This window comes from Ostrinia furnacalis, unplaced genomic scaffold (assembly GCF_004193835.3).
Source record: "Ostrinia furnacalis isolate ACB-3 unplaced genomic scaffold, ASM419383v2 OfSCF7556, whole genome shotgun sequence".
NCBI lineage: Eukaryota > Metazoa > Arthropoda > Insecta > Lepidoptera > Crambidae > Ostrinia > Ostrinia furnacalis.
The window spans coordinates 870,684-896,190 of record NW_021137795.1 but is presented as its reverse complement, the minus strand read 5'-3'; the positions used below and the strand labels follow the sequence as shown (position 1 = coordinate 896,190).

General features: G+C 38.2%; 1 protein-coding gene across 4 annotated transcripts; it reads left to right on the top strand.

The window, feature by feature from the left end:
• Positions 1-635: 635 nt before the first annotated feature.
• LOC114365124 (uncharacterized) lies at positions 636-11,212 on the top strand. 4 transcript variants are annotated; one of them, XM_028321612.1, is made up of 5 exons: positions 636-689; positions 9,390-9,586; positions 9,903-10,055; positions 10,169-10,338; positions 10,855-11,212. In XM_028321612.1, exons 3-5 carry the CDS (start codon positions 9,963-9,965, stop codon positions 11,156-11,158), a joined length of 567 nt encoding a protein of 188 aa, XP_028177413.1. In that variant the 5' UTR covers positions 636-689; positions 9,390-9,586; positions 9,903-9,962; the 3' UTR covers positions 11,159-11,212. The 4 variants fall into 4 exon arrangements, with proteins under 4 accessions (XP_028177413.1, XP_028177412.1, XP_028177414.1 ...); XM_028321611.1 differs by lacking the exon at positions 636-689 and adding an exon at positions 5,178-5,343; XM_028321613.1 differs by lacking the exon at positions 636-689 and having other exon boundaries at positions 9,276-9,586.
• Positions 11,213-25,507: the final 14,295 nt, after the last annotated feature.

Here is a 25,507-nt window from a genome sequence, read left to right as displayed (position 1 = left end):
GCAACCAGGCGATTTCGCAATAACCATATTATAGAATGTTAGGCAAGCCTCCAGACTTAGGTAACGCAGCATAGTTCCGAGTGAGATTATACATCCTGCATTGCGGACGAAGCCATAAGATTTGTTTCTTCACCGCTGCACGTTCACTTTCTGGATTACAAAATACATAACTTGGTAACAACACTTTTAAGAAATGGGCATTGGACATATTAGGAACCCAGCGACATCAAAAGACGATTGAAACATAAACATCTCAAACACGATCAACAATTCATGAGATCATCGTTTATTAGAAAATGATGACACTTTTACGTGCAGACCGTCTTTGGATTCTCATTTGTTATTTTCTGCTGATTCGAATTTAATTAAATCAGCTTAAAATAAATGTCCGAATGTGTTCAGCACATGGAGTTTCAGTAGGCGCTGAAAGCGGCAGTGTTGTAACTCGCGTGATTTATGTCGCCGGGCAGCGAGCGTGAGGTAAGAGCCGCACTCCCGCTCCCGCGAAGGATAGTGTCCGGGCGCGGGCGCAGCAACACCGCACTACGTAATCCCGCCGCAACGGCACTTCCTGAAACGTGGCGCAAGCGGCGCGCGAATGTCGGCCGAGCATTTCGCGCTACTTTCGTAATTCGTTGCGTGGTGCGACCGGCCGCCTTGCCTGGCCCGCAGGAAGTAAAAGTTCGAAGGTAAGAAAGTAGGTCTCCACTGTAATTGGCAACGCGCCTGCATACTGATGTCTACACGCCAGCAATATAGGTTGCGTCGAGAGCACCTGCGCCTGCGACAGAGGCGACAGGAACAGGATCCGTAAACGACGACGCTAATTGATAACAAAGGCTTATTTATTTTACGCGACATAAATTGGCTCAACGGCCGAGTCGTGACAATAGCGAAATAAATTGTTGAAGTGATGGGTCGCATTAACGATGCCGGAGGACGATGAGCTAACTGCTGCGCTAATCTGAATGTTATGTAATTTGTAATGAGTTCGATTACAATAAACCGTAGGGCCTGCAGCTACGACACGTACGTTTATTACGCACTTAGTTGGTTTGGATGACATAACATAAGTGGTGTGGTGGACGCGCGCAGGCGCCGCTGCCTGACCCAATCCGCGCTGACGTAACCGACAACAACGGGCGCACGTTGCGCTCGAACTAGGCCGAGATACAAGATGCGCCGAAACTAATCGTTTGCGCAACGCCATGTGAGCTCGCGAGCGGCCGCATTATTTTGACCAATTAACTTCATTTATACTGCAATATGTACGATGAACTAAGCCCGAGCGAGCACAATGTTGAGAAGTACGATTGCGCTCTCCCTTGTATTTAGAAACGAGTCTTATTTCTCCACCGTGTATGTTTGACGTATTATGTCACTATTACGATATGGTTAATGATGTGCTTTTATTTGAGCTGTCTGATGGATGCCGGTTATTTATGTTTAGTGGCCACACTTTCCTGTCACGATTTATTGGTTTCCGACAGAGTTTGGCCTAGTTGTGTGTAATTTGCAAAACGACCGCAGCAGGAGTTGCATCAGTTGGCAGGAAGTTCTGGGTGGTTCGCAGATCGGCGTTGGCAAGCGGAGAGATTGGGCGGCGCGGTGCGGTCGCTCGCGGGCGGCGCGCGCGCAACTTGCAATGGGGAAGCGCTGCGATCTGATGAGCTTGCGACAGCCGGCGCCTGCGCTTGCAAAACCGCCTTCTACCAGGAAACTTACATCGCAGTTCTGGTCCGTGATGTGCAATTCGATTAGCTCACATTCGATATCGTAGTTAAAGCCCTTACGTTACAATTATTTTCATTATGCCATGCCATTATAGAAATTACTTATTTTGTAATGGTTACCGTTACTCTATGGAAGAGGTACCTACTGAAAATTATGTTCATCTATGAGATTGCTTTTACAGAAAACATGAAACTTAATGTCGTAGTACGAGTGCCTCCAATTACTGTGACTAGCAATTTATTACTTACTACACATGCATAATTACCTACATTACTATACGCAGTTAAAGAGGTGATCCATTAAAATACCATTGCGCAACAATAAAACAACATTAAAATTGTAGATTAAGAGGAAAACAGTACATAAGTAATATAGAGCACCAATTAAACTTCTACTGGCCACTGGAAGTGCTAGAAAATTCTGTTCACGGATGTTAAAGGTGCACTTACAGGATAGGCAGTTGCTTGACTTGCACGAACCGACCGTAGAAATTGCGCTTTCGGTTTGGGCAATGGAGGAAGCGTTATGAAACCGGGGTCGCGAGCCAGGCACACGGCTAGATGTAGAATGTTCTGCTTATTAGTGCCAATTTAATAATTTCCGAGATTACACATCTTTTTAAGGTTTTGTAATGTTTTTGGAACGCATTGAGTCTGATTCTGAAGGTTGTCGTTGACTCTGATTATAAATAAGGGATTTTCGGTTTGATGAATCTTAAGAAAATTATAATGTTATGACATGAAACGCGTCTTATCATTACTTATATAATGTTTCATAATCACAATGAACAGTACTGTATGGCGCTATTTGCTAAAATGCTGAGATGAGCGAAACTAACGTTACATTTTGTAAGACAACAATCATTATAACAACCGCAAAATTGAAGCAATTAACGGTTAGTGAAACTAAGATGCAACTTCAGTTATAGCTACTGCGAAACATCAATTGAATTAGTAGGTACATATTTAATATCAATATCAATATACATCGTAACATATCTATGTGTTATTTTATTAACTTTTCTTCTAAAGTAATGACTTCAAGTATTGATATTAATGAGGACCGTTCCCAATATTCTTTGGATTGGCACTGAAAATTTAAAATTTTTCAAACTCGTCATTTATGATACTTAACACCAGTTTTCTTGATCAGTGATGAGGCCGTGACTCAATCTAGATTCCTATGTAAAATAATAAGCGGTTAGTTAAATAAATATTACATGAAAGTCCTTTTTTTCACCGTCACGCGGCCTTCAATTTAACGAGGTGCCTCGCTCAAATAAAGCAAATAACCATTATCTTTGAGCTCGCTAAAATATAGCATTTATTAAACTGAGAATCCTGTTCCATAATAGGGCAGCAAAAAGGAAACTTCAAAGGCGGGCGGAAACCGGAACCTCGGGTAAGGGTTAGAGCGGAGACGACGCCCGTTTCCGGCGGAAGTGCGGCGCCAGGAAGGTAGATAGAAGATAAATAAACCGTCGCCATATTGCCGGAGTTGAATCGATAAATCCGTTCGGTTTTGCATGCTGCTGCGAGTACGTACGACTTCCGTCTCGTGTTTATTTTCAGCTCCAGCGGCGACGAAAACACCAATGGGACAAAGTCCGCTGTTGACTAATGCCTTACGCTGCATTATTAATAAGTATGAATTACAATGCGAATGCATGCGTTATGCAGTTTTAGGTCAACCGCAAAGTGTGTTGACTGTTGACAGACTCAACATTTTGGTTCCGTCTGTGATAGTAGTACCTACATAATATTAACTTCCTACCTACCTACTTAGTACTAAAATATATCTTATGATTGGTTTCCTATTAACTTACTTTGGACAAGTTACTATTTTAGATCGGACTCGTCAGTTGTTCATGATTTCGAAACGGCATGCGAATGTCTCTACTTTATTGGCTCGTGCTCTCAAACTTGTAAACTGCACGCGTGCAATTAGTAAATTATAAAATTGTTTTATAACTATTACAGGCTGCATGTAATATGTCTGTAACACGATAGACTTTATTACACGCTTGGGGAGCCAAGAGATAAAGGCTACAGAAAGCCGGGCTCTCGGCACGCGGCACGACCGATGGATGCTACGTACGAGGAAGGAAACACGTTGATATTTGGCGTCGCGAAACCGGTTCTGCAAGTGTTATTCCGAAAACAAGACGGCACCCGCCTGGACTTTCCGATCGTACTGTGGTTTATTTAGCATTTTTTAGGGTACCGTGCTGTGCTCGTTCCATTTTTGTGTCACGTTTTTTAGAAGAAAACTACCTACTTCTGAAATTGCAATTTCTAAACAAGCTAGGTAGTACCTACATCAAGTGTGCATATAACATTAATGTTTTAATGTTTACACATTAATTTATTATTATTTGTATTTACACAAAAGAACCGCTTAGGCCAGCACTAAAATGAGAAGTTAACTAAAATTACTTTATTCTCGTAAAATTCTGACGGTCAACTCAAAATGGTACGTTTATCACACATTGGCGGGTGACACACGCTTGACCGCTTTTTTTGTCGCTTCACGTATGTTGGTCCCCGACAGCTTTTTACAGATGAACACCGATGAAGGTCACGCGGAACTTTGTCTAGTCTGACGGGATTTTTTGCCTCAAATCACGAAGGAAGTAATAAAAACAGATTTCGCGGAATCTTAGAGAATTGGTTGGTAACATGTGCGGATAATGTTAATCAGCGATTAGCCAATAGAACGGTTTGATGGCGACGAGTAAACCCGTTTTAGTTATAAACGACAATAGGTTTTCCAAATAGAGTGTTTTATTAGGTTTTTAAATAGGGAAGTTTGGATGGTTTTCTATTAGGCCGGTTTCAATGTTAAACGACTTAATGAATAAGTAATTAATTTATCAAGTTCCGTAGATACATATACATGGTGTTGATTGAAGCAGTTATTTTCGTAACACTTTTGTGACAAACCGAAAGCCTTAGAGGTAAAGCCGCCGACAACAGCTTGTATAGCTGGAAGGCTATAGTAGGAAGGAACTGAAAATGACGGGAAATGTTAAAATGGAGGAAAAGTTTCGTTCCACCATTTGATTTTATGGTTACTCGCATAAACGTCACAAGAATTAATTGCCTAAGAATATAATTAGGCACGATATTTACATAGTTAATTAATTTCAGTAGTTAGTACGATGCGTTGTAGGTATTATGATTTCAATTGATTATGGACATAATATTAATGTAATGTAATGAGAAAAAGTACTTAATAATAACATTCTAAGCACGAAACAAACACAAAGATTTAACTGTGCAGACGTATCGTCTCATCGTGTGTTCACTGTTCTCGTACCATTAATAATTATGTAGATAACTGGTATGAATATTTATGCCCGCAGAGAGAAGCTCCAGTCGGCTCGGAGGTCAATGTCAGCTGAGCCGACCACTCAAACAAGAACCTCTACAGTACATTTAAGTTCCTTTCCCTTCGTTTATTGTACTGAGACCAAAGGAAGTTAGAGGGATCTTTGTAAGTTGGGCAGCTGAACTGCCGGTTCCGCTTTGTGATTAGGCACAAGTGATACATGAAGTGTCGTCGTATAATACATTATTACTACGCCAAAGAACTTGGATCCAATGTTCAGTAAGTATTGCTAATTAGATTTCGTGGAACGTGGGAGTGTTTGTAAATGTAGAGATCGGTTTTTCTTTTGTGTAATTCACATCAGTCAGTGTAGAATAAAATTGTTCTACAATATAATATTCTCAATTATTGAGACCTGACTGTCACTTTCTGTGGCTACATTATCTGAATCCTAATTTATATCATAGGTCATAAAAGCAAAGAATAAACATTAATTAGTAATCATTACCTATGATGCATAGCTATTAATAGCTTCCCAAGAAAATTATTTCTTCTTCACTTCATTTAAGATGTGCAATATTCTATTTTATTGTTAATTCAAAACAGATTTCCATTAAGGAAGTGTTCAAATATAAAAAAATAATAGCTAAGATGTTATAAAATGATTAATTATTATTATTATTGGAATATTAAAGCTGTTTTTCCCAGTCGCGCGCCGACAAGTCACGTGTATTCTATTAAAGACCGGTAATCGGCTCTACTTTGCTATTACTAAACAACAAATTAAGAATGATCTTAAATAAAGTTTAATTTACTTAAGTATTAAACCTTACAGGGAAACCTAACTAGTCTTAAGTTATTAATTGAAGCAAGTATGTATAAGTTTAGTTATTATTTTATAATATTAATCATATTCATAAGAAGCAGATTATCAGCCTTATATCTTTGTTATCACATGGATTAATCATGCGAAAACCAGGTAAATGCTTGGAATTCTGTTTTATTTGTGCCAACATACCATCCATGCTAATATAAAATCGTGATTAAGGCATATTTTAAACTGCCTCGCTTATTTAATAGGTAATTTTACTAGTTTGTCGAGGAGCACGTGTATTAGAACCATTAAAGTTTAAATAAGTACTTACACGTGCTTTCTTTTATTTAGATATTCTTTTTTCTAGGAAACTATTTTGTACATTTAATCTAAATATTTACATTACATTAGTAAATTAACATCCGTATATAACGGACGTTTGCCACACAAATAGAAGATAAGATATTCGAAATAATAATTGACAAAAGATACTAAAGCGCTTATCATTTTGTGACTTATTATTTAATTTATCAATTTTAAAATCTATAATATTTAGTGAAGTTTTGGCTTATAGGCATCCCGTAGATAGTATAATATTTGATCAAGCATAACTAAACAGTTGTACTAACAACACCATCGCATATCGTGTTTTTACCTCAGTGTTTTGAACAGCCTGTATAATGTAGTCATGATTGATGACTGATTCTGTCATCCAATCAAGGTTAGGGAACCCCATTACAAGCTGATGTAAGGCCACATTTTTTACATAAGGGACTTTCTTACTATGGGACTTCCCACCTAGGAGCTGCAATTCCAAGAGCTGCAAATCGGATCCATTGTAGGTAGAGTCATGAAGGTAATCAGTATGCCTACCATGAGTTTAGGTTAGGTGAGCTCGCTAGCGAATACGTCAAAAAATTCTATGAAGATCTTATTTCTTGAAAGTAGCCACTAGGGGCGCTGCACAATATGTCATACATTTAAATGTCATTTTTTTACGCAGTCGCTAGCGAGCTCACCTAACCTAAACTCATGGTAGGCACACAGAAGTTTCACGTCGTTAGGCTCGTAGGTAGAGCGTATTCTTCTCACGTGTGGGCAGGGGTTAGGAAGGCAACTCGAGCGCACGCGCATGCGGCGTGACAGCGCTCGTCCAATTGGTAGAGATTGCGTATTTCCGTCGCGCCGCTTCCGGCCGCGCGATAACAGCAAGAGAGACTTACGACAGCGGTCAACGTACTTGCTTCACACCTACCTAGATCCACATAAACCAGTTAAAGTACTGTTAAAAAGTTGGAGCAAAAAGTTAACACGGTAAGAAATCAATAAGTGATGCCTCCAATCGATACCAATTTTCATATTCCTTGCATCCATGGTTACCTGTGTTAAGTATAGGTATGTAATAGTATGGTTTTATTGACCCGCCCTCGCCGTATTAAATCAAAGCAAAAAAATCACATCAATGATATGCATAAAACTTACCTACATTACGGTTTCACTTACATAATAATTATCCAATTTTACGATAAAAATATAAATAAAAATACTTATTAGAGGTTCGATTGTGTTACAGGAAACTTTTTTCCCTAACTCTGTAAAAAATCTGTGATATAGTAGACTCGCTTAGACGTAGTGGGAGCAAGGTAGGTACCTACATAAATGGCGTGTGGTTAATATTATTTATTACCCAGAGATCAGCTAGATACATAATGTGTGCCAAGAGATTTATTGCGAGTTGTAAAAAAAGAATAAAAATGTAAAAGTAACTGACTGAATTGAATCGTTTCTGCTGGCTAATCATAAATATTGCAAAATTTACAGCGAACCGACGAGGGACATTGCAACACAGTCCTGTAGTGCAACATACTTAAGCGATCCGCTAACGAATGTAGTGGAACCAACTTTAAGGCTTTTATTTTAAAACTAATTAAAAAGTACTGATTTTGAAATTTTGACAAATTGCAGGCTTGAATCTTTTCTTGAACGCATTTTCGCGGGCCTAAGGCCTAATAAGTCAGTGCCTTTGAAGGTTAAATATTTTTGCTTATTAATTTAATTAACCCGTATAACTTTCTTTGTTACTGTCATTATTGATGCAAAAACCAGTAACTAAAATCTAAACTTTCAATGCACGACCCAAAGGGCATAACTTCCATTTCCGAAATTGCTTCTCGTCACAAAGGTCAGGATATTCGTGCACGAAACCCATTGTCCCATCTTGGACCCACCCATTCATTAGTCCGTTTACGTGGCCCGACATCTGAGAAGACAAATGTCCGTCACACCTCCGCGCCGAGGGTCACCCTATGGTAAAGGAAATAGCTGAGAGTGGCGGCGCACGAGTACTCTGGAGCGGAAGTGGTGACCGTTCCCACGGACATTCATCCGTTACTTACCATCCCCGCTCACCTCGCCTCGCCTCAGCCCTCGGACGTACTGGGAAAGCGTGCTTATTGGCTTCCAGAACAAGCGATCAAGACAATAGTTATTCTGAGAAGTCAATCGCCGTAATGACATATCTGTTTTGGGAACCGTCGACGATCGTTCTTGTGAATCGATAGATCGAGTGAGACCAATCGTTGACAAAGACGAGTAGTTACTGATAATATTTATACGAGTAGATTGATCGTAGGTTCCTTAATAACGTGATAGAGCTATGCAATGCAAATTGCAATTGACACATTCGACTTTCCATCAGATGATCTGCAGGCGAAGAGAGCTTCCCCGTCGCGGCGTGGTTAAAGAGTGCAGGCGACTAAACAAATCTATTGCCTCTTGGGGCAAGGTTTTCTACTACCTACTTAACTAGTTACTGGTAGAAGTAATAGTAACATAAATACTGAAATATTTTACTGTCGGCCATAAATCTAGCACAGCTACTTTTTAGTGCAGATTCGTGCTTAGTCCTCAATCGGGAACATAATGGGAGTCATTGTTTACAACTAGGCTGTCACGGGACACCGTCGGGCAGCTGAGCTCATTGTTTAGTCTACGGCTGATTGCGGCCACATTAACACTAACAAATCGCAGCACAACAGACTGATTATTCGTCAAACATTTTTCAAATGTTTCACAAAATCAAAGGTAAACGAGACTCATGCCAAAATTAATTACGTACAGCTTGGAGAAAGTGCTGAATTGAAAAATTGTTAAATGCATACTGTTTAGTGAAGCTGGTTAATTTTCTTTTCTGTTCAAGATTTTAGAAAACCAGAGCTTAGTATCTAATAGGTAGTTAATTGGAAGATAATTCAAGCTGAAGTTCGAACTTAGTCTCATCCTGTCTCCACCATCTTGATAAGGGGAATGATCTAATCCTATCATACATACCTATGTGTAAATTTTTTTGAATGATCAATTTCGTTATCGTTGATTACGGCATAAATGACTATGCAACGATCACACATTTCGATTAAAAATCCAATTAATATTGTTGGCTAATGACTTGAATTGCGTGTTTTCTTTTTGCTTGTCTTTATGTAAACCCAGTGAACTATCAAGATTTCGTTAGGTGCGGTTGGTGTAGCGTCGCAACCGGATCTCCGGCCGGTGCGCGGGCAGAGGAAGCGCGCAAGACTTCCGGCCGCGGCCGCGGGAGCCGCCCGCCGTCACGCGCCGCGGCGCCCGCGCATCGCGACTCGCCGGCCGGCTTTCACGATCCGACGCCCTCACGACTATTTTAATTGACGTGCTATACACGAGATCGAAGTGAGTCTTATTTATTTTTAGTACGAAATGCCACTGAATTTTAGTAAAAAATGCTCGGCAGAGTTTTCGTAATATGAATAACATTTCACGGTTGATAATAATATGTGTTTTAATTTCGTAAAGGCCAATCAATCTCAATCAATTGATTGATACGAAATTGTGAATGTTATATTTTCTGAGATTTTCTTGAAGACGCGCTGAATTTTGTCTATTTTTTGTACATTTGCAACGGAGACGATATTGGAGACGATACTGAAAATATTAAGAAGAAAACTGTCACGTCAATCAATGTCTAACATTTACCTCCCTTTTTCAGGATAGTTATTCCTGAAAATGCTTCATATTATTTAAGAACTAATCATTACCACTAAAATTAATGGAATCGTCGCCCGAAAGAGATAGTCCTACTACGGGCACACTGCCGCCTGTAATTTGTGCCAATTTACGAGAAAAGATACTTCCTGAAGAGGTGCACTACAATATTTCTGTTTATCTATTTTTAATAGAAGATTATGATTTATTATTAGACGCATCTTCGTCTCTGTCTAGGCCCCGATTAAAATAACGTGAGTGTCATTTCAGATACCAGCCATCGAAATTACCAAAGTTCGCAAAGAAAAATCAAGAGCTGATGTTCTGGAGCCAGTGTCAGCAATACCGACACCAGTTCCTTCCCACCCCTTGACGCTAGCGTGGTCTCCTCAAGAGTTGCTCTTCGAAATCAATGAAGAAGCGGTCGTCCAAAGGTTATGGTGAGACTTCAAATTCAATAAATCTGTCCATTCTTTATGTTCGACAAACAAGTAAAATCTACTTACCTGTACCTCTACACTTAAATATTATTTTAAACAAACTTCTTACGCCGTCTGAAGAAAATTAAAGATGATTACGCTGGAAGAAAGATTTTACTTAGATACATTTAAAAGGTAGTAAAGTAGCTAGTAACGATTAGTTTCTTTAGGTTAAATACATAAAGGCTGTTTTGTGTCAAATACAACAAGGACAAGGACAAGAGAACAAAGTCTTGTTAACAAACACAGAATAAAATTAAATTGGTATTTTAAAATGGATTGATATTCCGGTATTAACTTACTTTTCCTCGATAGATATTGAGGATGGATTTTAGAAATGTTTATTTTAAACAGAATATTTTCGAAGTTAAGACTCATTGAGATTGGGGTCACAACAAGGAAAATTGTCATGTTTTTTTAAGATTTTCTTAAAGGATTATCATCTTATCTCAAAGGAGATCCTTTCTAAAATTTTAGGATTTGGAATAGCTGTTTGCGTTCAATATACATCCACTGCTGCGAGCTGTGGGATGAAACAGCGTACCTCGGAGCGCGGTGGCGTTGCTACCCACAAACCAGGTTCCTCCTGGCGCCAGGTCTGACGGCCGAGCTGTTCCTTCGAGCGTCCCCTAAGGCTGTCTCGCCCATACCCTGTGCAAAGGCAAATTTACAGCTGGCAGCGGCGCATAAGCGCGACCACGTCACTGGATACTTTGCAGTCCCTGTCAATGTGAAGTTTCTAAACCACATCCCATATTCGGGAGAAGGTGGCGAAGGATGAATATTTTAATATTTTTGATTGGTTTTTAGCTTTTGAAATAAAGTTGTACAACTTTACCCATCAGGTAAAATGTTTCATTTTTGGCCACGTCAATTCCTTTTTTCAATTTTCCTCAACCTTGAGCCATGGATAAAGTATTAATAACTCGATCTAGGAAAACACGTTAACGTAACTTTAAACTAGCTTATTTATCAAGTTATCTACCTTGACCAATATCCCAATTATTGTTACCTTACTTTAGATCCTGACATTGAAAATGTGTTTCGATCGAAAGAATAGACAGCATAATATTTGCATAACATAAAATATTAATTCGATGGACCGGTAATATTAAAATGGTAGCTGCTCTCAGATCATAGAAATATGATCTGAGTAGCTGCTTCATTAAAATAGGTAGGAGGTATAGGAATAGGTATTAATTGATGTTTTCTTTGATTTGTCTTTAGAAGAATACAATACCATACACATCTCCTGCATGTTGTTAAGCATTGATTAATCTGCAAAAGGGAAAATACTTTTTAGAAATTATCTCCCTTACCAAATTCTACACGTAGAGGGCTCACTGAAATGTAGAGAACACGTTCTTAGTATTTTATGGATAGTATAATTTCGCAGCTTGCGTAAGGAAGGACCTAGTTGACATCATCGGTACGGCTTCTGAAATACCCTATGTAGTCGCTCGGAATAGCGATCAAGACAGATCACTGTTGGTTGCGCGTACGCATGTGTAATATTAGGCCTAATAATCTCGTCGGTGAGTCAGCGTCTTTGTCCTGTCGTAGGTGGGTGAAAACCATGATGCAACAAGTTAAATGATGTATGAATTTAGAACACAGTGGAACATTTGTTTCTTTCTCTTGGAACTTCTGAGATTGACATGAATAATGTTATGAGGCCTGTAGCGAGCTTTAATTGAATTTGATGTTAGCTTTGGCGTAGCAACATAATAACCGCTCACTTAGTAGTTTACTTTGCTAAATGTAAGCAGCATAAATTATTCATTATTTGTCTGTGAAAACTTTTATCGACTTTTCAGGCTAAGAGAAACATCATAAAATAGGTTTTCAACCTATGTATGTGTAGCGGTGACATCAAAATGTAACCCATTTTACGAACATCTGACTAACGCGACGAGATTAATTTTGAGACGTTAATATTACAGCTCGCGGGAAGCGTCAACATCTCCCGTTTTCTATTATCTGGCCGTAAAATTAAAATAAGAGCTACTTAAATCGAAAACAAACGATATTTCTCTCGATTCGGACAGGTTTCACAACAGTTACTCAATGCAGCAATAAAAATAAAGGCGCGAACGCTTGAGCAAGCAACGCAAAGAGATGTTGAGTGCTCCTTATTCGTTGATAGGCCCTGGTGACGGTGTCGTTGAGCCTATAAAATCGTCTGAAGTGTAAACACACGTAAATATCGTGGCACACACGCACTCGTAAAATCTATTTCTCGCGTCATTGCGGCCCCTGCTATTCGGACGTTAGTAGTTAGTAAAAGCATGTTAACTATTAAAAAAACGATTTAAGTTACCATACAGGACCAGAAGTACCTTGTTGTTAATTGTGGTTGTAAATCAGCCAAAAATCCTCAAGTCTTATATATATCAGCCAAAAATCCTAGCTATGAAATTACCGTTTTGTGATGAAAATTTCAAGGGAAATTCGAAATTTTCAGCTTTGTGGGTGCATATTAAGCTAATTGCAACTTGAATATTTAAAAATAGTGAACTGATTTATCAGTGAAACACTCGTAGTATTAAGTAATCGGTAAATAGTGAAATATTAAAGCTTATCATTTGAACTGTCCCCAATTCTGTAAAGCAGGTTTTTGCCAGCGCTCCCTCGCTGGCGTCATTGTGTCGGTGGTCCAGCCATGGCTTCCGGGTGCTGATTGGAGCTGATTGATATTGATTTCTCTCATTACAACCGGACCGTCTGACATTTGTACGGCAGCCTATCACTTCAGATGGGGCGTTGTCTTTTATGATGATTACCCTAATTGGTTACTTTCGTTACACCTTTTTCCCGTTTAATTGAAAACGGACAAGGTTGTCTTATTTAATTGTCTTGCCAAGTAAAATGGGAAAAATGGCATACCGACTGAAGTAATCACAATTTCACCGTGCATTTTAGTGAAATTGGAATCACAACCATGTTTGGACATTTCATGAGACTACATTTTTAATAAGTTATTTATTAAACTAAAGTTATAAAGTCTTCTGCAAGCTAGGGCAAGTAATACGCACTTTTTCAGATAAATACCTACTGATTACCTACTCGTATGTAGAGCTTTTTTATCATAGCAATACTTTTGAGACAGAAAAGTTCCCTTTTGTTCTTTTGTTGCAACATTTTTAGACCGTGACAGTCGATACAACTATGGTCTCCCTTTGATATACCGAATGTTCACAAATATTTCACACAATAAAGAACTTTTCCTTCCTTATTAATAACATTAAGCGTCTTTAACAATTTAATTTCTCCGTCTCCTGTGAAGTTCTATTCGAGACACAAATTATCGACTCGGTTTGATCCCACGCCCAAAATAAAATATCATATTTCCTGTCAGTCGAAGCGAGCTTCAGAGTTTAAATCTTTTTTTCTAATGTTTTTTTCTACAAAGCATCAGGTTTTTTAAGGAACTGCGTCGCACATGTTTGTTCAACATTCGAATCTTCTTTACAAGTTAACGTTTTTTTGGCGTCTGGTTGCACTTTAAACGGCGAAACGTATTATGAGTGACGGAATGTGGAGTACCTACCTACCTACTTATTCATAGCGATCTAGTTTTGAGTCATCACTCTACAACCGATGCAAAATTTAATAAGTAGGTAGATAGGTAGGTAATAAAATCAAATCTTTCAGTTTTCTTTGAGAGCTATTTTTTGCTAAGTCGATTCAACCGAAATGATGAGCCACCTTATTTTCTTCAACGGATCTTCTGTAGACCCCCACTTAATTTTTTTAAAATTATTTTCACTGTTTACAGTGTTTCTTAATTACCTACTTACATGATGTTTTATTGCACACATTTAAAACTTAATTTCAGTAATTTTTAGGCACTGGAAATAGCTGATATGAAGCTTTTGTGTTTGAAGTGACAAAGTAGGTACCTACCTAGTACCTACTCGTAAACTCAAAATTATTGTTTTATTTTGCAATCCGATTTCAAAATTGTCATTGGTAACGACATCGTCAGTTCTTTCACTTTGTTAAGTATTTCTTGCTGCGATTGTAACTTATTGGCTTGGCGTAAACGCAGTTGACGCATTACGGTATGAATAAATAGGGTGAGACAGTGGGTGATAGTTTGTAAAAAGCGTTATCTGTTTTTAGTGAGGCATGTGGTGAATGCCGAGAATCGGGACATGTGTTGTTGNGATTGTTGACTACATTGGCTTCATTGTAATTTTTATTTTCAGGATTTTATTCGTATGAAACAAATTTAAACTGCTGCAAGTGCAAGTAGGTATCTGCTCTAATTACAAATACACGTGTTTGTTTCATAATATTTGTAGCAATTTTGACCTTGACTTTATAAACCCAAAAGGGGGTCTTGTTTGTGTAGTCTTGTACAGTAGAATTTGAGCTTCATGATTAAATTGTTTGTTACTGGCGTTTTACCCAGTATTTTACCAGCAGACTCTTTTTCAGTTCCTGAAACGAATCCCTAATTCATAGTTTCAGGCATGTTTTCATGGTTTTTCATCTTTGCTGTGCCTACAATCGGGACGTCCCACAAACCTAGGTCACCTTGCAACACTACCGCGCCGTTAGCGGAGTTGCAAAGCGTGATCGTGCGCACTTAGCGCGGTGTATTACAGGTGTTGCGCCGCTTCTCACGGCGAACGCGCCGGTTCCGCGGCGCTTGCATAACGGCTGCGCCGGCGCACGTAACGCGCCGTAACAACGCGCATTATGCATGTAGGGCGCTAACTTGACGACTGCGCTAACTGTGCTTTACCGGTCAAAAGAAAATTGAAAATAGGAAACGCCTTTCTTTTGAGACGATTCTTCCTATTGACGAGGACTTAGGTAGGTCACGTTTTAACTTTTGGAATGCATTTTGATTGAAACGAAACTATGTAATTCCATTATCTAGGTTCTTTAAAGATGAGTCACAATAGGTATAATAATATGTATGTATACTTAGGTACTGTTACGTGAACAACATGCCATCTGCAACGCCGACGTACGCCATTCGCATACTATCAGATACGTCGATGACCGATTCCAATCTAAAGCTGTCTTTTATCTTGTCTGTCGCACATGCCCATTGTGCAGCCACCACAAAGGCCTCCGGGTTACGTTACCGAAGACGAGCACGAGGCAGATTGTCTCCGATAATCGATATGCCAGACTCGAGCTTCCATCAACAAAATATCGAATTCCGCGATCTTCTTCAATCCGCACCCATTCTACGGAAGCGGTAGGCGCCAGCTGCCTTTGCCGTATCAAATGCCAGACAGATAATAAAGGATTCCTTAATAAGAAAAACGTAAAACGAGCCAAGGGCAACGTTCAGAATGCTTTCACGCTAAATCGATCGCAGACAGTGTGGTCTTGTAATGCACACCGTCTGAAGTTGAATATCGCATTTAAATTCGCATTTGCTCTTTTTGCAGCGATTTGATTGAAGGGAACAAGGAATTTAAGGCAATATTGCACTGAGTGACGTTAAGTACTTTTTTAATTGCGTTTTGCTTATCCATTCACTGATGTATTAAGTTGGTAAGCAGGCTAGTAAAATACATTTTTAGATTTTTATAATATTTGGCTAGTACTGAGAAGAGCACGATAAAAACCATACACAATTTCCTTTGTATTGAACTACTTTGTTTGTAGATACCGTAAAATGAAACAGGACTGTTACGAATTTAGTAGAGTTGCAAAATATGTATTACCTTTTCCCTTTTCTAATACCTATTTGCTATTTGACCTACAAAAATCAGAATTTACCAGTTAGATACCCAAGTAGACGGTCAAAGTATTACAGAATACTAATTAATTTTACTGAATTATTATAATGTAAAGTAGGTAGGCATTCGTAAGGCGGCCAAGTAGAAACTTAATAGCAAGTCGACGAACTTTAAAAGAGTGATATGAATCTGCGACTCTAATTCATTGGTATTATTAAACCATAATGTAGCAGCGGGTATCAAGTTTCGCACTTGTAGGCAAGCGGCTCGTGTGCCAGCCTCTCGGATTAGTGTCCGATTTCGCGCCTCGCTACCGTGGCGCATCATCATGACACATGGCGACGAATTATAACAACCGGTAGGATTTTAACGACAACACGTTATCTTCCTAAATCCTCTTTTTATGACGGCTTTGATGGCAAGAAACAACTTTAGCTACCTACTTTTAAAAAGTTAATAGCTGCTAAAATCTGTAAAAAAATACTCACCTAATACATTGTTTGAGTCAGTCGATAAGTGTTATTTTGGTAATTAGGATTTGACTCAATTCTATATTCCTGCCCCAAATATCACAGCGAAAATGTCAGGTTATGGAAATTATGGTCTTCGAAAAACGATTATTTTAATTAATACTAAACGCTTAGAATAAAATGTATTTAATAATAAATAGCAAGAAACTGTGCATAAAAGTATGTACTAAAATTGCTTTAAGCACGGAAGTCCGGTTTTAAGTCGTATAGTAGGTAGGTAGAACAGTTCCTATAACAATAATTTACAATCTACTGCATTAAGTCAAGGCCGATAATAAATGTTTATTAATAACAGTTTAAAGTACCTTCCAATTACTGAGTTCACTATACAGTTAAACAAAATTCAATTTTAAGCCAGCAGAGGATACAGGAAGTTAAGTTTTATGTCAGAATTTTCATGATTTTCAGTCGCCGTTTTATGTTCCGCCCATCGCCAAAAGTTGGGCGCGGAAGTCCCTTGACCAGAAACGAGAGGGTAGTGGGGAGACTGGGGGGACTTCCTGTTACTACCGGCCCCGGTTCCGGGAAGTCACTTCAGGTCCAATAACGGCAGAATTCTCTGAAGGAACGAAATAATTACACAAAGTAAAACGTGTTGGTTGAAACGCTCCAACTTTATACCTTTATAATTTTATTTTGTATGTTCATTTTGAAAATATTTTCCTGAAAAAGTTTCATCAAATATTTCAGAAGCCATATCCAACTTTGTATAAACTTATTTCCTTTCATTTTCTGTAATGGACTGATAAAAACGTAGCAATCCAAAAGTAAATAGGTATTCATAGAAAAGTTGTATCTTTGTGATTAGTTAACGTTAAATTAATAAAGAGTAACTTATCGTTGTTCATCTTTTTTAAACTAGGTACCTAGTTAGAGTAATTACTCTACATAATTATGCTACATTCGTCTTTACAATAATTGGTATTAATACATTTCGAATTTGTATCCGGGTCACGATGACGGGACTGTCAAAGTGTCAACGTAAACGTCAGGCAAATGCGTTGCTCGATTATTGTTTTGATTCGGAAGACTCGTAGACATAAACATTTTTTCCACGTCTCCCGGAGCTTAAACCGCGTGGGGCAGACAAACATTTAGGCCGATGAGTTCACGTATGTTTGAAATGATTAATATATCAAGTTACCTTTGTGTCATAATTAATTAGGTACTTAACTTATGAACTAGTTAACAATCGATAAAATTATCGCACAAAGTGATCCTAGTTTGTAGCTTTGCATCTTTCAAGCTCGTGTGGATTTCAGTGACACACTCACTACCATCTGTGACACTACTATCTTAAAATTAACTGAAAAAGGTGGCAATACGAGTAGAGAGCAATTATAATTTATGATAACATGAATAACGACAAGTTAAGCACTAATTTGTCTTAAGCTAAGCAAAAATATGGTCTAAGCTACATTATGGATTTTTAGTAAGTATCGGTATGTAGAAGTGGACAAAGTAGGTACTTAGATATTTCCTCTTTACAATCGGCAGTTTCATAAGGAGACCGCGGGAGAGCGCGTGTTATTAATGCCCGCGTTATGGCTGCGCCCGCGCCGCTGTCGAACGGCCTGTTGCGTAGATATCCCGGCTATTTATACGGTTTATTGACAGAAAGTTAATCATTAAGCTTTCCGGGATATTAATTTCCTTGAAAGACAGGTTTGAATTCAATACTGAGTTATGTTATCCTAGTTTTTAAGTACCAAGTTAGACAAATTAGCAGTATGGAAGTTTCTTGCGTTTATTCTTTTGTTGCCTTAATTTTTCTTCGAACTCTATGTAGGTAATGGGAATACACATCATCACAATGAAGATAAAATCACATTTTATGATAAAAATGTCTTTCTCCTGTACATCAATGTTTGTGAAGTAGTGCTACCTACTTTAATGCCTTTTTCAGAATTGGTACGGAGTTATATTTAAGTTGGGCATGTCCTTACATTGTACGTTAGGATGTCCACACGTGTGCCGCCGATCAAGACAAGTGCAGCAACAGTTCAATTCTCGGAATCGGGTTAATTTGGTGCGTGACGTCACGCGGCGCGGGCGCAGCTTCCTTGTTCGTCGGAATACGGCTCGTTTGTAATGAATATTTGAATTCATTTAGTTCCTGACAGTCGAGAATACGAGTCGAGATGTTTGTTTGAGTAAGTAATGAGATGGCGTCGTAAGTGTTTAGCAGGTAGAAGTATGTTGCTTGTACTTGGATGATTCCAGAAACGTAGAATGACAAACAACAGCTTAGGTAGGTATGTATACCTAAGTAAATTATTGTTGACTGCACAAGATGCGTATTCTTGGTATGAAACTGACGTTAGTCTTCTCTAGCGATCAGTTACGACGACAGTTTTTAAAAACCGTAGTTGCTTAAAGTTTCGTTTTCGTTGTCATTTTACCTATCTGGCTGACAATATTGTAAGCTAGGTACTCAAAAATGAATTGGCATTTATAAGTTAGCAATGATGTCATGAATTCTTAATTAAAATGTGTAACATCATGATAACCAATCAGTTGCGACATCCTCTTGATTCATTTGACAAGTGACGTCTAAAAAATAATGGAACTATAGTTGTTCCGTTCAGTGACAGATGTTGCAATGAGGGTGCCACGCTGCGGGACGCCAACTTTATGGACGGTCCATTGACGCGGTACATTCACTATTTACTCCTATTGTTTTCATTTAACCCTCGGGTATCCCTGCTCTACCTATAGGGACAAAAACAGCAATAACAATCCATTCATTTCTGGAGTACCGATTCTATTTGTTTGCTTTTGTATTGAAACTCGAGAATGGACACTTGTGTGTCTAATAAAAATGTAGAGTCTTTAATTATATGCAAACCACTTGAAAAAACGATTCCATTTGTGTTCTCCTAATCCTTGCATTATAATGAGCTAACTCAGCGTTAATTTCATCTTCACAAAAAATAAAAAGCATCGTCGGACTGTGATTGAAACCACATGACGGCGCCGAACGACGAAATAAATTAAAAAACAATCACCAGATCATTTGAGCGCGTAGAAAAAGTTTTAGGCCTCGCTGCCACCGAGACATTCGCCCCGTAAACAAACCTGCTACTCTCGAGTTTACCTAAAAGCATTTCGGGTTCGGGAGAATTTGTTTAGAAAAGTGTGCTACGGGATGAACTTTAACGAGCTCAGTTCGGTTTCAAGGACTTGCCTCGGCGTGGGAAAGCTTACAGAGGTCAGGTGGCAGCGGGGCACATGTGGTGCACTCCCGTTTAGGGTGTTTAAAAATAATATTCAACAAAACACAAACGTAGGTGGCAGCGCAGATACAGCGGCTTCGCGGGAGGGGAGGATACGTGATACAACCACACGTTATCTCGAGCCTGGTGGTCCGTAAACAATAAAGTTGAATTATTTATCTTAGTTATGACGAAAGTTTACGACGAAACACTGGAGCTTGTATAGGTGCGGTGTAAATGAAGAAGCCACATAATAAAAGTGCTGTATACCCTGCACTTGCCAGCGGAGTAGAGGTACTTGCGGTTTAGTTTTATAGATAGTGTTTAAGAGATTTTAAGACGTTTTGTGTTATTAATCTAGAGCTATTAAGCTCTAAACTTTTAAGAACCCGTTTTATTTCATTTGGACGTTAATTACTAAACCGAAATTTTCAGTGTCAGTAGGTATCTTAATAGTTCTTTTATGAAAGGTAAAAATAAGTATAGCAGACACAGAACGGTTCTCTACTCAATAAATCTTTTTTATTTGGCCTTCAATGAAACTTTAAAGCTTGCTTTCTTTCCACACGGAGTGCTGAGAAAAATGTCCATTCATTACAAAAAGTAAATCTCTGCCATGCTCCGCCCTGGACTGGCTTCTGTGTGTCATATGAGCCCGTGGGATGGCTATGATAATGGGGAGGAATCTGCGACGTGGGTGTCCATTTTGCGCACGCATTATGCCACACTTTTTTCGTCTTAGCCATAGCCACGTTTCTCAAACTTTTAATAATCCCAGGAGATCATAACAATACCTTTTTAGTATGAAAAGATGTAAAATATAAAACAATTGAAAGATAATCAGTCATACTATTAATAAATGTTTAGACGTATGTAGAGTCATGTTTTGTTTAAGTTAAAGTAAAATGTAGAGTTTTTGTAAATTCGATTTTGGGTTATACGATGGTTCAAGTCGTTGGTATTTGGGACTATTCAGGGCAGAACTAAGTGCAAGGTGAGTTAATATAAGATTTAACTGTAATTGCTGTGGTTCAAAGCCTTCATAAGCTACGTATCAAGCTTTCGATACGTTGAGGACCGCTGGTCTAAGCCAAAAGCATTTTGTGCAACGACGCGCATTAATTTAAGCTTTTTCAATGAATACAAGCAAGCGAATACGCCCAGTGACTCGTCCGCACATTTTGATAGCTGTGAACTGCGCGTGCTTGCAAACATCCTTCACATTCACATATCAAATGAGCACTATCGCCTATCGTACATTGTGTGTTTACTTGTTGTCAAAAGATTGTAGTTACAAAGGCTTTTTAAGTATTGTGATAGATGCACTGGTGCGAGTAAATAGTAAACATGAATTCGTTGTGGTAGTTGTTTCTATTTACATATTGAAATTCATGAAAAAGTCAGCTTTTTGAATTAGGAAGATAATTTCCATTTCTACTGGAAACGCCATTTTAACAATTAAAGATCATTATGTCGGACAACTGTGATATAGATTTCTGTAAGTTGAAATAATTTATGAGACAATACGGAAGTAAGTACACGTCGTCGACACTAAACTATGTAACATATTGTATTCATTGGCTACGTAGGTAGATAAGTACGCGCGTAGGCGTATTTTTGCATGTAAGAAAACAATGTAATGTAACACCTTTATTTGTAACTCTCGCCCTGCATTGCTTATGTCAGTTAAGAGCAAAGCGAAGATAACGTCGGTATATTTCAGTTATGGTTCTACTGCGCATTCAGGGATGAAAAATGTATTTTCGCCGTTACATTTTCCTTACATAAATGTACTTAGATTGTACTTAGTCAGTCCTAGCTACAGTAGGTATCTATAATATATAAAAGTGATGTAGATTTTGATTGTTGGAAAAATAATTATTGTATGTGGGCACATCAAGCCTTCCATCCGATTGTCAGACATCTATGCATAGATTTAGTGGCCCATAAATCCTGTCACCAATGTTGTGAGTTTTTTTGTAAATATGATAACAGAAGTAGGAAGGTAGGAGTATCAAATAAAAATTATTTGATACTCCTACCTTTACGTAGTTTTATAGTTTCACAACGTGGGTAGATAAAAATAATTTTACAATCCATTTGTGGCAGCTCTTCTGAAATCCGCCAGCACATAATTTCTACCTCCGCATCTAGATAAAAGTCAGACCGCCCGGATTCTGCATTAATACGGGGAATACAGCTACGCACCCGTCGCCTTGACTGATGCTTCCTGGTTCAACGCCCGTCAATGAGATCGCACCAAACGGTGACTTAACACCTAACCCAGGAAGTACTTAGTGCGCAATATTTCTTTAAACGTTTTGTAAATTGAATCCACGACCTTACCTTCAAAAGTTGGGTAAGATTATAAACGAATTAAACGCGTTATTACTGTGGAAACCGTATTATCTGCAATCTTATTCTTGACTAGGTAAACAATTTATTAACTTTCTTTTGTTTTATTTATTTTAGGCTAAGTAGTTTATGCTGGGTTGTTATCTGGATCATAGATGTAGGTAATTGCTATTACATTTCATTAAAATTGAAAATTCAGCTTCCACCATCTACAACAATAAGTAATAATTTTACACTAACTAAGTAATATTTTATAGAAATCAATAGATAGAATAGAGCTCTACTTGTTTCTGTTGCGTGCAGTTGTAGTAATAAAATAGACTTTTTGTGAGACAATTCCAATATAGGCTTATTACCGTGTTGTTAAGTTTCTAGATGTTTGATACCAAAAAACCTTTCAGTAAAAAGTTAACTACGTTTTACCTACTTTTTGTTTTCCGTTCTATGACAGTATTTTTCCATTAGGTAATGAAATACGTGATTTGGAATGCGATTTATTGTGGTAGAGACACTGTTTGTAATTAAGCAGGTAGTATAACACTTATTTGATTTCCCTATCACTTAACCTGGAAAATACATCTTGACTAACACGGGGAATCCTGTATGTACCTTTTTATTCAAATGGTTTTTTGAATGATATCATTATGCTGTTATTTTTTACAACATTATTCCATAAACTATTCAGTTAATCCCCATATTTTTGCACGACACAAATTCTTAGAGAGTGTAAAGATATGAATATTAACGTTATTGACACGGATCATTGTGTAACACGTTGTTTTGTGTTTCACGTCTTGTTAATGAGAATTAATTGATTGCTCATTATAAATATTGGTTTTTAGTGGGCACCGTTTTCCCAGACTAGGTACTAACATCGGGGGAAACGTATCTACGCCTTCGAATCGTCTCACATGACTAGGTACTATAGTGGAGGAGTAGTCAATTATTTTTTTCTACCTCTCGAATCGGGCAAGTGAAGTGTTTCGTTACGTCATAACCTTGAAATTGAACAGGTTTGGTTTCCGGAAAAGTACCGTATGTCCACGGCCGTACCGCTTGGGTTTGAAAAGCTACCTAAGACTCGACAATCTCTGACTTCCGCGGGCTTGTTACTAACTAGTTGCCTGCGACTCCGTCTGCGTAGATTAATTAGGAAGTTTCCTTCAAGATATCACTCGTATCCATATACTAGATTACTAATTTTCATCAAAATTAGTTTAAGGCTTAGACAAGAAAATGTAATCTACGAAATACGGAAGAACTCGTAATCTGAAATACACTACCTACTTACAGTACGGCTAAGAGCTGTATTGAGAAAAATTTTGTGCGTTTAGATAAGTGCTTAATTACGTGCGTTTTAAAACCGTTTTGAATTTCCATACAAGTTTACTACGAGTATTAGCGATAGTTTTTTTAAATTAAACAAATCGACTCTGAAAATATTCTGTAATATTCTGTCTTCCCACATTCTGAACAAGTATCTTTGGTGTTACCTACCTACCTAGAGCAAGTAATGCCTATATTGCCTATCTAAGCTTTTAGCTACTCGTATTACCTACTAAGTTACCCTGAATCAACTTGTGTGGTCTTTTAATTTAAGCTTATTAACACATTACTTAGCTAGAAACACTGTAGTAGAACATTTATGTAACCTAACCTAACATTACCCACCTAACCGGTAAACCGGTACCCAATCTTATGTAAAATATATGATCAATAACATAAGTAGGTACCTACATTATTATAGGTTTAGTTAGGTTTAGTTACAATTTAATAGTAACTAAACCTAGTTACTATTAAATTATCGGTAGGTATAAGCTAAGTTAATATGTAGAGCAAGCATTCCATCCTCGTTTTAGGAACACAAGGAAATTAATTACCTGAAAAAAAAGTAGGCTACCTATTTACATTTGAATTATATTTATGTACTTTCCAACGATTTTGGGCTTTCCGCCGTGGTAGTGCCTACAATATTAGTGTAATATGTATTTCTGTAAGGAAGCATGTTTTTTCTCTACATGGCCTTTGTTACCATTCATTTTCAGTTTTCATATTAAGAAATGACTTAACATNTTAACATTCCACCTACTCGTAGGTACATAACCTAAATTGTTTGACATAAGGAAGCGAGACGACACGGAAGTATGCGCCTGATACGACCATAGGTACTGCATGTGACACTGATAGTTCAGGTCAAGATCAACTGGTCATAATTCGTCACTGAGACTACCTCCAAAGGAAATATTACTAAACAACACTGCATGTTTTGGTCGTAATTGCCATAATAACTGGGGCGAAGTCCAATCTTTGTAAATAAACCTGCATGGTAACGACTCTACCATAAGCTTAAATGTCTAAATAACGAAGTAAATACAAATTATAAAACAAATTAATGTGGAGGCGTCCTAAGGGATGTACTCGTATGATAGGCTAGATCAAATTTCAGTATCACATAGCTACATAAATACTGTGTAATGGGAAACCAAAACCAAAAGAATTGGCCCCAATAACAGTTGAAACTGGTCATCAAACGTCTAGTTACGCGGCCGTCGCATCTTATTTATGTAGGCCGCGCAGTAAAACGAACACCAATTACATAAGATTATTCAATTCCCGAGCCACGTAACTTGTAGATCGTGGAGAAAGCACGCCGGCCTTGGCAATGAGGCGCGCGCAGCCGGCCGCGTCGTCGTCGAACGCTGCGCCCGCGCACTCATTATGTAATTGGCGCGAGTTTTCACGCATGCGCTACACTTTCGTTGTCAATGAACTTGGAAAGCGGGGATGCTCTGTCATTGTCATTAGATAGCTGAGAATGCACTCTCGCTCGCGTAACACGCGCCGCTCGTATGCACGCAATTACGCAACTCTTTGTTTAACACCTGTTCATATTTCACTAGAAATTTGCGAAGGTAGACTGAAAATAGAGCAATTTTCAGGATAAAATTGACGTCATACCTAAGGCCCATCCATAATAACCACGAATGAAAAGTTTTGCATTAGTTATATTTTCCATGGTACATCAATCAAAATGAAGTTGTCTGTAATTTCTGTGATCTAAATTCTTCAGCAGAATGAAGTTGTTCGGAAGATGTCCAGTAACCAAATCAAAGTAGACGCCTCCCGTTCGATTTATCGTCAAACTCAGGAGATAGCAACGTGGGTGATAGGTACTCCTTGGTGGCTTGCAATGACTGAATTAATGAAAAGTAATCGGATTAAATAATAATAAATATTTATTTTCCAAAAAAGAGATACTTATTCTTGACTAAATAACAATGTGAGCTATGCACTAGATACGTAACCCATTTAAATATTTGCC

What these genes read in the sequence shown, in the direction of transcription:
- LOC114365124 (XM_028321612.1), top strand. Translation starts at nt 9,963, where the DNA reads ATGGAATCGTCGCCCGAAAGAGATAGTCCTACTACGGGCACACTGCCG. An exon ending in AAAAGATACTTCCTGAAGAG is followed by an intron (nt 10,056 to 10,168) that starts GTGCACTACAAT and finishes GTGTCATTTCAG; the next exon opens with ATACCAGCCATCGAAATTAC. An exon ending in GCGGTCGTCCAAAGGTTATG is followed by an intron (nt 10,339 to 10,854) that starts GTGAGACTTCAA and finishes CTAAAATTTTAG; the next exon opens with GATTTGGAATAGCTGTTTGC.